At 41.3% G+C, this 9,723-nt stretch overlaps 1 protein-coding gene across 1 annotated transcript in view; it reads left to right on the top strand.

Annotated features, from left to right (window-relative positions):
* Window positions 1–2: 2 nt before the first annotated feature.
* polr1a (RNA polymerase I subunit A) overlaps window positions 3–9,723 on the top strand; it is a 29,383-nt gene continuing 19,662 nt past the window's right edge. The window contains exons 1-12 of the mRNA XM_044126657.1: window positions 3–175; window positions 443–551; window positions 684–779; window positions 4,219–4,368; window positions 4,597–4,707; window positions 4,813–4,898; window positions 4,999–5,084; window positions 6,094–6,174; window positions 8,725–8,839; window positions 8,916–9,063; window positions 9,143–9,304; window positions 9,568–9,690. Of these exons, the coding sequence (XP_043982592.1) occupies window positions 99–175; window positions 443–551; window positions 684–779; window positions 4,219–4,368; window positions 4,597–4,707; window positions 4,813–4,898; window positions 4,999–5,084; window positions 6,094–6,174; window positions 8,725–8,839; window positions 8,916–9,063; window positions 9,143–9,304; window positions 9,568–9,690 (1,344 nt within the window). The 5' untranslated portion in view covers window positions 3–98. The remainder of the gene's footprint in view (window positions 176–442; window positions 552–683; window positions 780–4,218; window positions 4,369–4,596; window positions 4,708–4,812; window positions 4,899–4,998; window positions 5,085–6,093; window positions 6,175–8,724; window positions 8,840–8,915; window positions 9,064–9,142; window positions 9,305–9,567; window positions 9,691–9,723) is intronic.

Genomic DNA, 9,723 nt, shown 5'->3' with positions numbered 1-9,723 from the left:
ACGTGCGTTAACAGGAGGAAAGTACGACTCGTGGGCTTCAAGCTCAGCGCCATGAATTTACAACTATAAACACACAAAGTTTCAGCTAGTATCCAAAAATGTTGTTTTCCAAAGAAGTGCCATGGCGGCGGCTGGAGGGCATGTCGTTTGGCTTGTACTCAACCGAAGAAATAAGGTGAGGCAGATTTAGCATGTTAGCTTCTGGCGAGTCAGAGTTCAAAACAACGTAGAAGCTCGTAGCTTCTAGCCCCCTGAAGTGTGTCACATCGGAGCTGCTGTGGGGAGACTTATTACTTGTAGCAGCTGAGTATGCTTGTCAAATAATAACTCAAAAAAAAAGATAAACTTTACCACTGTTTTACTTCTGATCCAAAAAGCTCAGAATTGGTGACAAACTGATAAGCTGAGGATAAGTTGCAACATTTTTCCATCTCTTTTTCAGGAAGTTGAGCGTGAAAACCATCACAAACTCCAAGCTTCTGGACGCTGTTGGAAATGTGGCCCAGAACAGTTTGTATGACCTGGCTCTGGGGCCAACAGACATCAAAGAGGTGCTTTACTGAGAAACATTATATATGCTCAGTGTTTGGACCTTGTAGCTAAATCTTTTGAGTGAATCCAATTCCTCATTTTGCATTTAAATGAATAATGTTACTTTGTTTAATATTGTTGGGTTTTCCCAGGTTTGTTCCACCTGCTGTCAGGATTTCAACAACTGTCCAGGACACTTTGGACACATAGAGCTGCCTCTACCAGTCTACAACCCACTGTTCTTTGATGTGAGCATCATTCAGTGCACAAACATATACCAATCAATCAATCAAATTTTATTTGTATAGCACATTTCAGCAGCAAGGCATTTCAAAGTGCTTTACATCATAACAAACACAAAAACAGGAAGTCATGCAATATTAAATCAACAATCAAAACATGACATTAAGTCAAGTTCCATCATTAAATTTGTAATTGATTACGTTTTTAATAACGTAACACAAAAAGATAATATTTATAAATTATTTAGAAATGTTCCCCCAAGAAATGTGACATTTCTTCTGTGCCATTCAAGTGAAAATAAAAATAAAAATTTAAGCAGAATTAGTAATAATAAAAAAAGAAAACTGCAGTAACCTGATTTCATTATAGATAGGAAGAAAAGATAAAGGAGCGTAACTTTGGTTTTTCACGTTTAGCCTTCTTATTGGGGCCTGCCCATAGCAATGCATAAGGAGAGCAGTGACTGACTTGCGAAGCAAGTCAGTCACTGCCTCCATGCATTGCATGGCAGGCACCTATTGTTCTACACCCAATAGAATGTTTCTTTATTATTATTCTTAACTTCTTCATCCGCGGACATTAATGCGGCTCGTACCGCTGCGAGCCCACCCACAAAAGTGGTATCAAAACGTGCGGCTCGATCCCGTGAGGTGTGCTATTACTTTTGGTGGGATTTGGAGTTACCATGGCGACGTAAAAAGCAAAAAACGACCCCAAAATCACTAACGAGCTCACCAGGTGCATCTCTCGTCGTCAAGGGGATGAGGCAACCAGTAAATCCTGAAAATACCCTATTTTTGAGGATTTTCTGTGTAAATCATAACTTTATGTAGAAACGCCATTCAAACTTCATTTTGTAGAATCGTCCGTGATCTCTTTTAAAGTGAAGACAACCGTCAATATGTATTATGGTTTGTCCACAACTTCTTTCTAAGCGACCCAAAGTTTTTGATTTTGGAAAAATCAGAGTGTGAAGGTTGCTCCGCTAGAGTGAGAGTCAGAGCGACATTTTGACCCCAAATCATTTTTAACTCGCCCTCACGCTCACAAATATTGCATGATTGGTATCAAACTTGGTCATGACATTGATACGCTGCCTGCTCCGGTCAAATGTTTTCAAAAATTATCTAAGCTTACAGTTTTCTCTCCAGGTGCTTCAGAGCAAAGTCATGCGCCAGGGTAGCAGACAGATCTCACTGATTCACTTCCATGTATTTCTGAAAAATTTCAGACCTTGGCACACACTTTTTTTATCTCATCGCTGTTAATACTGTGAGTGAGGTAGAGATATGAATGGCGGGACTATGTGAGACGACAAATAGCCCTCTCATATGCTTCAAACGGTTTTGAATATGTATTACGGTTCCCGAACGGGAAACTGTTTTTTGCAATGCTTTTTTTAGTCAAACTGGCTGGCTCAAACAGAGAATTGTCTCCCCCTGGATGTCTCACTCACAGCTGGCAGAGAGGATTATTTACCATGGCAACGGAACCCAGAGCAGGGAGGCTGCTAGGACTACAAATCGCATCACTGTAGTTGAACTACTAGTTCAGTTAAAACAGAGGAGGACTGAGCTGGCCTTTAGAAACAACTTGCTGCTATGGGCTGTATATAACTAATTTAACCCTGTCACTGTTACACATGGGATGAGTCTAGCCCTTTGAAATGAAGCTTACTGAAAATTTCAAAATAAAAGCCCTTGAAATTTTTTACATCAGGTCATTGCTTTTTTGAGCGTTATATGACTGATTTAATCCAATGACTGTTACACATGGGATGACTTTGACCCTTTCAAATGAAGCTTAACAAAAATTTCAAAATAAAAGCCTTGGGAATTTTTACATCATGTAATTGCTCTTTTTGGCTTTATGTGACTGGTTTATCCAAAGCACTCTTACACATTGGATTAGTGTGGGCATTTAATATGAAGCTTACTGCAAATTTCAAAATAAAAGCCTCAAAATGCCCCTCTGGACAGTGCACCGCCAGAGGCGGTGCAGTGATATCATTCTGCATTGTCTGTTTATCGAAGGTTAGGGAACTGCCTTGCACAGCAAGGCAGTTCATTAGCATTAGCCTTTTAGCTTAAATAAGCTATTTTCTATTTTTCAGACTTATTAGCCATGTTTAGTATACTTAATGGAGTAAGTAAATGACATAAGTTATAAGTGCAATGGCATTAACCTTTGACCTAATGATATTAAATAGGACAATCAGAACAATAATGCATCGCCGTAAGGCGATGCAATAATATTAGAATGCTTTATTAGTCTTATCTTAAATAAACTATTAGCTATTTTTCTTACTTATTAGTCATTTTAAATATACTGAATGGAGTAAATCAATTACAGACAACATTCTAATGATACCTCACATGCTATTGGCAGCATTTAGGTAAGGAGATGTTTGATCAGAAAAACTAACTGCTTCAAACTGTTAGGATTCCATCTCTCCCTGTGTGTTTCATTCTCATGACAGTTGAGCTGCTCTTTAGAACTACAAAGACTGAAGGTTAGAACTACAACATGGTGGAACTGTCAGTTACTACAGAGGAGGACTGAGCTGGCCTTTAGAACTACTTGTGTTTTGAGCATTATAGAACCGATTCAACACAATCACTGTTACACATGGGATTAGTTTGACCATTTCTTATGATGCTTACTGAAAATTTCAAAATAAAAGCCTTAAAAGTTTTTACATGATATATTTGCTCATTTTTGCTTGACGTGACTGGTTTATCCAAAGCACTCTTAGACACTGGATCAGTGTGGGCATTTAATATGAAGCTTACCGCAAATTTCAAAATAAAAGCCTCAATATACCCCTCTGAATAGTGCACCGCCGCAGGCGGTGCAATGATATTATTCTGCATTATCTGTTTGTCTGAGGTTAGGGAACTGCCTTGCGCAGCAAGGCAGTTCATTAGCATTAGCTTTTTAGCTTAAATAAGCTATTAGCTATTTTTCTTACTTATTAGCCATGTTTAGTTTGGTAAATGGTGCAAGTCCATGTTAGTCAATATTCTTGTGATTCTCCACATACTTCTTTGGAATTTTTGAACTTAGCTTAGCATTGATGCAAATTTTTAGCATCAGAATGCTGGATCCAATCCGACGGGCACACTTTGGCAGGCCCCAGATAAATTTCTTCAGGAATTTTCTAGTTATTTCCTGCAACTCTCACTCTCTCCATTAGCCTGAAGAAAATGGAGACATATTTCAATATATGATACAAACTACAGCTTCCAGGTTTTGTGCTGTCATGTCCCTGACAGAAGAAATAGCTTATAGATAATAGTTTTCTTCACTTAGAGCTTCTACACTAAAGAGTGTTGCTCTCAGCGCATCCCATCAGCTTCCGATATGCTTCTAGCTTTAAATAGTCAAATTTTTAATTCATTAATTTCATTTTGTGTCTGTGTCTGACGTGTTGTTCCCCTTCAGAAACTCTACCTGTTGATCCGCGGCTCGTGCCTGTTGTGTCACATGTTGACGTGTCCCCGCGCCGGCGTCCACCTGCTGGTGAACCAGCTCCGGTTACTGGAGCGTGGAGCCATGAAGGAGGTCCATCTTGTGGAGAGAGTTCTTAATCAGGTGGGTTAAAGGAACATCAAACCAATCACATCTGCAGCTGCTGAGAAGCATCAACATCAGAATTTCCACATTAAAATTGATACACATAAGCTAATTTTTAAAGGTGAGCCAGGATCCTACTTGTACTTCTAGTGTGTAGTTAACTAGTAACCATAGGAAACCGTGGAGATTAGCTCTCAGACAAAAAAAAATTATTCAAGTTGATTATTGTTGTTCTGTTTATGTTAGCACCTTGAAGAGAACCCCAAAGCCACAGGAGACGAAATCGAGCAGGTGCTGAGGGAGTTCACCAGCACGGTCATTGGAGCGAACGCCGAGGCCTCACAGAACTCCAAACCCGTGAGTTTACACCACCACATGAACACAAACCCAACCGGACAGGTGGTTTCACTGGCGATATCTTCCTGCGTCACGCACCAACTCCACGTCGCTTCTGTTTGTTAGATTAAACATCTGGTTGAGATGAAGAGCAGCCTGATAAACAACTTCTGGAAGGTCCAGTTGAACGCCAGGAAGTGTCCGTACTGCAGGTAGGCCGACAGAGACCCAGCCTGAACGTGAAGCATGACGTTCTGAACGGTGACGCGAAGTTCACCTCGTGCTATATGTTTGTGTTTTGTCTGGGGGAAGAGGTGGCAAGTCAACAGTGCGTCGCGAACACAACAGCAAGCTGATCATCACCATGCCAACGGGAGGACAAACTGCTGAAAACACAGGTGGGCGGCTTTGGCAGTGCATAATGTTTGGATTTGTATGGTTTTTTTGTGACAAGTTCAGGAGCTTGTAGTTAAAGAGGGGAAGATTTCAGTAGAACCTAAAGGAAGCTGTGGAAGAGTCCTCCTGAAATCTCTCCTGTTTATCTAATTAGTAAGTAATTCATTACCGGTAATCATGGCAGCTTTCATTTGTAGCATTCATTTGTAGCTCACTTTGTGAGCACAATCACCACCAGTTGGAGTATGGAGCGCAGAAATGTAACAACTGATGTAAAGTGCTTGTGTGGAAGGAAAAAAATCAATTCAAAAGGCTAATAAATAGATTCATAAACATGAAAACTATTGGTATTATATCTCGAATTTCAGTATGTTTCAGTTAGTTTTCTAACCAATATTTTTGTAGTTAGTACATTTTTTTTCCCCCCATTAATCAATTTTATTTAACAAAATTGGTTTCTCAATTTCAGTTTTTTGTTATTTTGTTATTTTGTTTTTGTTAACTTCAACTTCAGTAATTACAGCGAGAAACTGGCGATCAGAACCTGAAGTCTGGCTGTAGCAATGAGTCAGACCTGAGAATTCAGAGTCACATAAAGATAGTTACAAAATCAGCCTTATGTCACCTGGTAGAATTCCTATGTTTTAATGTCCCAGCAAGATCTAGAGAAACTTAAAAGAAACTAAAAGTATTTATTAAATAAATAAAGAGTGTTTAATCAACAACACCCAAAAGACGGAACCCAATTAAACTCTTCAGCCTAACTGTTTTCAGGCTTAGTTTGCCGTGGTCCAGAAGTAGCTGAGACATTTCAGTGGAGTAAGAAGTACTAAAGTGTCAATAAAGCAAAACAAAGAAATAAGCATTTAGAACAAAGAATTAATACAAGAGGAAGGTGTCTGTATCTTATTGTGAGAATATTCTTTCCAGATTTCCACTCTTATTTTGCGTGGGATGTGTTGGATGAGAATATTTAACTCTGCATACGTGTCCTTTTTGTTGGTATTGCAGAAGATCTTCTGACTGGAAAGAGAGTTTTCCTCACTGCCAGCACCGCCAGGGAGCACATCAGTAAAGTCTGGGAGAAAGAAGGTAAAATCCAAACCCTGAGAGCTGAAATTAGACAATATATGAGCATAAGGAACATTACTTTAATGTATAGAGATGAGTCAGAGAAAACTGAAGGTCCTGGTCTGGTGGACCAGGACCAGGACCTTTGTGACGCCAAAACATTTCTTATGTCTGAAAAATCTAGATGGTTTCCTTTTTTTTCTTTCTACCTGCTAGACATATTTTAACTAAACCACTTGATCCGTCAGACTTTGCAGGGAAGTGATTCCTGTTTCCTTTGTCTAAGTCGGCACTTTTCTCTGGAGGAGAATCAGGGCTCCATCCAGCTGCAGCCTCTGGCTGAGTTCACGCAGAACATTTCAGCTGGATTCACTGGAGGACATTTGCCTGTGTCTGATGACCTTCTTCCAGAATGTTCCTTCTTGCTTCCTCCTATGGGTGAACCTACTAGCTGCCGGAGTTGAATTAAGTCCAACAGATCATACCCGTTAACGGTCGTTCTCCTCTTTTTCACAACGTGCTCTTAAAGTTTGCCCAGGTTAGGTTTTTGCATCTGGAGTTAGTATTCGCAGAGGAGATATTTTTATCTTCTATTTGTTTGCTAAGCCACCGGTAGTTACATCTTGTCGGTTTAGTTTTAACACCATGATTAATTATACCTATCAGGGGACTCTAGAGTGATGCACAGAAAGAATGTCCACCATGTGAGTGTCTTTGTATGCACAGTTAATTATGGCTTGGGATGAGGGGGTTTATACAGTGTTTTAACAGTAGCAGAGAACAGATGCTAACATCAAATCAAAGAGATGTATAATAAAATCTATTTGCAAGACAGAGAACTGAACCACAAACTCTAGCCCAATCCGTAGGCTAGAGTCCTGGCAGAGTGAGGGGGCCCCTTGTCCCCGGGGAGCCGAGGTCTGTTGGCCTGAAGGCCTGGATGCTGGAAGAGTCCAGATTGAAAGCAGCAGCTGTTGGATTTTGGAGGAATTTCCTCAGGCGCGTACAGGTGCTCTGCTGCAGTCCATCAGCTTGTCAAATGTTGTTGCCATGTGGAGTTAGCGACTGTAAATGAGCATTTTATCATACAAATGTAATATTTCTCGTGATTTGTTATGATATTTAATCCAACCTGTTGTCAGTGAGTTTTACTCAGTGCATGGGTTAGGCATGTCCACTGGGTGATCAGACAAAATGAGCAACAGCTGGACAATCCTTGGACTGGGGACAACAAAAGGCCGTCCCAAAATATCAAATTTTGTCACAAGTCATAATGCCTCAGATGTCTCAAGTTATGCTGGAGTGTGCCATTGGCATGTTGGATGCAGGGATATCCACCAGAGCTGTAACTGCTTGACTCATTGTCCATTATCGAACCATTGGTCGGTTAAAAGTTGGTTTCCAACAGACTGGCATAACTCCAAATCGACCTTATCCTCGTGTGACCACTCCAGCATAAGATCGCCACATCCGGCTCGTCCGTCTGTGGGATCGGCTAAGACCAGCGGCACACACAGCTGATGAGTCTGTTGGTCTGCACAACAGCATCGCACCTCAGACTGTCTGTAACCGCCTACCAGACCCCTGTTATGTTCAAAGGACTGTGAAACCGCTACAAATGACCAGACCACGATGTTATCAATGCTGATATGAAGATCAGTAATTACTGACAACATACTTTGAGTTTCTCTATATATTGCTCAACCCAAATGTTCATAAAACTCTTAAATTTGACCTGAGGTGTCTATATTTTTGTTCGGTTTAGATCCATAGCTTTGTTGATCCGTCTAGGTGTCAGAGCTTAAGGAAGGAAAAACCCACTTCTCTCCTTTTGCAGCAGACTTTAGAACAACCTGAGAACAACCTCATGTCACAGGCTGCCCTTTCCCATTGACTGCCTGCTTGAATAGATGATCTCAGATCCACCTTCGCTTCGCACCGTCATGTCATGTCTGTGTTCTTGTCCTAGGCTGCTCAAGGGTCACAGTACTTTAGCCTGCATATCTTCCTTCTGTCCAGCAGTTTCAGTTCCTCTTTTGCTACACGTTGGCAACCAGTATGAAACTCTGATCAACTTTACTGAGGTTACAGGTCAAACACATGAAACACGATTATTACTGATCATCCTTCTCCTAACCTTTCACCTAGTATCTGCCTCCAACCCACAACTTCAGTGACCTTTCATTGCAGTTACACATTTTACATCATTCCAAGTGCATTGTCAAAATCACATCTATAACCCATTTTAGCTTCTTCGACTCAGCATCAAAACAACATTAATACAAGTATTTTGCACTGGTTCTTATTCAATTACTCAAAATGTTTAGACTTCATTCTTTAAAACTCTCTGCAGGCTGGAAACTTCCTGCTGTTCCTTTTCCATGGCTTGACAGCACTCTCTCTCTCTCTGCCTATGATTATGACTTTGATTTCTTATGATTAAATACAAAAAGCATTAGAATTACTGTTAGGTCTAGATGTTTATGATTAATTTTATGTATTGTTACTGCTAAAATGTCCAGCATGGGGAAATGGGATGATCTCAAGTTATCTCGGCACCTTTGGTTCCAGGTTTCTTCCTGAAGTGTCTGTTTCCTGGTCTGGAGGAGAGCTCAGGCTCTGAGGGTCAGAAGGGTTTCTACCCGGACCTGTTCTTCCTGGAGCTGCTGGTGGTTCCACCCTGCAGGTACGCTGGCAGCACAACGCGCCGGCACAAAGCCTGACTGCAGCAGGACACGCACCTGACCCGCCCTCTGTTCCAGGTATCGCCCCATCAATCGCCTAGGCGACCAGATGTTCACCAACGGCCAGACGGTCAACATGCAGGCTGTGATGAAGGACAGCGCCATCATCAGGAAGCTTCTGGCTCTCATAGCAGGAGAGAAGCAAACTGAGGAGGAGGAGGAAGTGGTGAGGGAACGTCACGCCTTCCTTTTGGGAACACTTTATCTCAGCTCTTTATTTATCCTACCGTTTGTTTCCCCCCCAGACGTTGGAGCCAGAGGATCAGACGTTCCTGTCGGGAATTAGCGGAGCGACGTTACCAGATAAACTGTATAACATGTGGATCCGCCTGCAGAGCCACGTCAACATCGTCTTTGACAGTGACATGGACAAACTAATAACGGATAAATACCCCGGGATCAGACAGGTGTGACGGGGGAAAATAGGGCATGAACTAGGACATGTTTAAAATACTACTGCAGCTAGGGATCATTTTTAGGGAGTGATTTATTTATTTATTTATTTCTGACAATCGGGCAAAAAATTGCAACATTCTGCAGATTTTTCATTTAACGACTGAAGCAGCTGTAGAATTAAACAGTATTAGAAAAAACATTAAATGATGCAAACAAAACAAGTCAATTCCCTTTTTAAGAAAAAAACCAAAGACTTTTCTGTTCCGTCTGGCAGATCCTGGAGAAGAAGGATGGATTGTTCCGGAAGCACATGATGGGGAAGCGGGTGGACTACGCCGCCCGGTCCGTCATCTGTCCCGACATGTACATCGGAACCAACGAGATCGGGATCCCCATGGTAACTGGATCTAGGTGGAGAGTAACAACAGAG

This window comes from Gambusia affinis, linkage group LG09, assembly GCF_019740435.1.
Source record: "Gambusia affinis linkage group LG09, SWU_Gaff_1.0, whole genome shotgun sequence".
NCBI lineage: Eukaryota > Metazoa > Chordata > Actinopteri > Cyprinodontiformes > Poeciliidae > Gambusia > Gambusia affinis.
The sequence above is the reverse complement of the archived record's forward strand: the minus strand, read 5'-3'. Positions and strand labels throughout refer to the sequence as shown.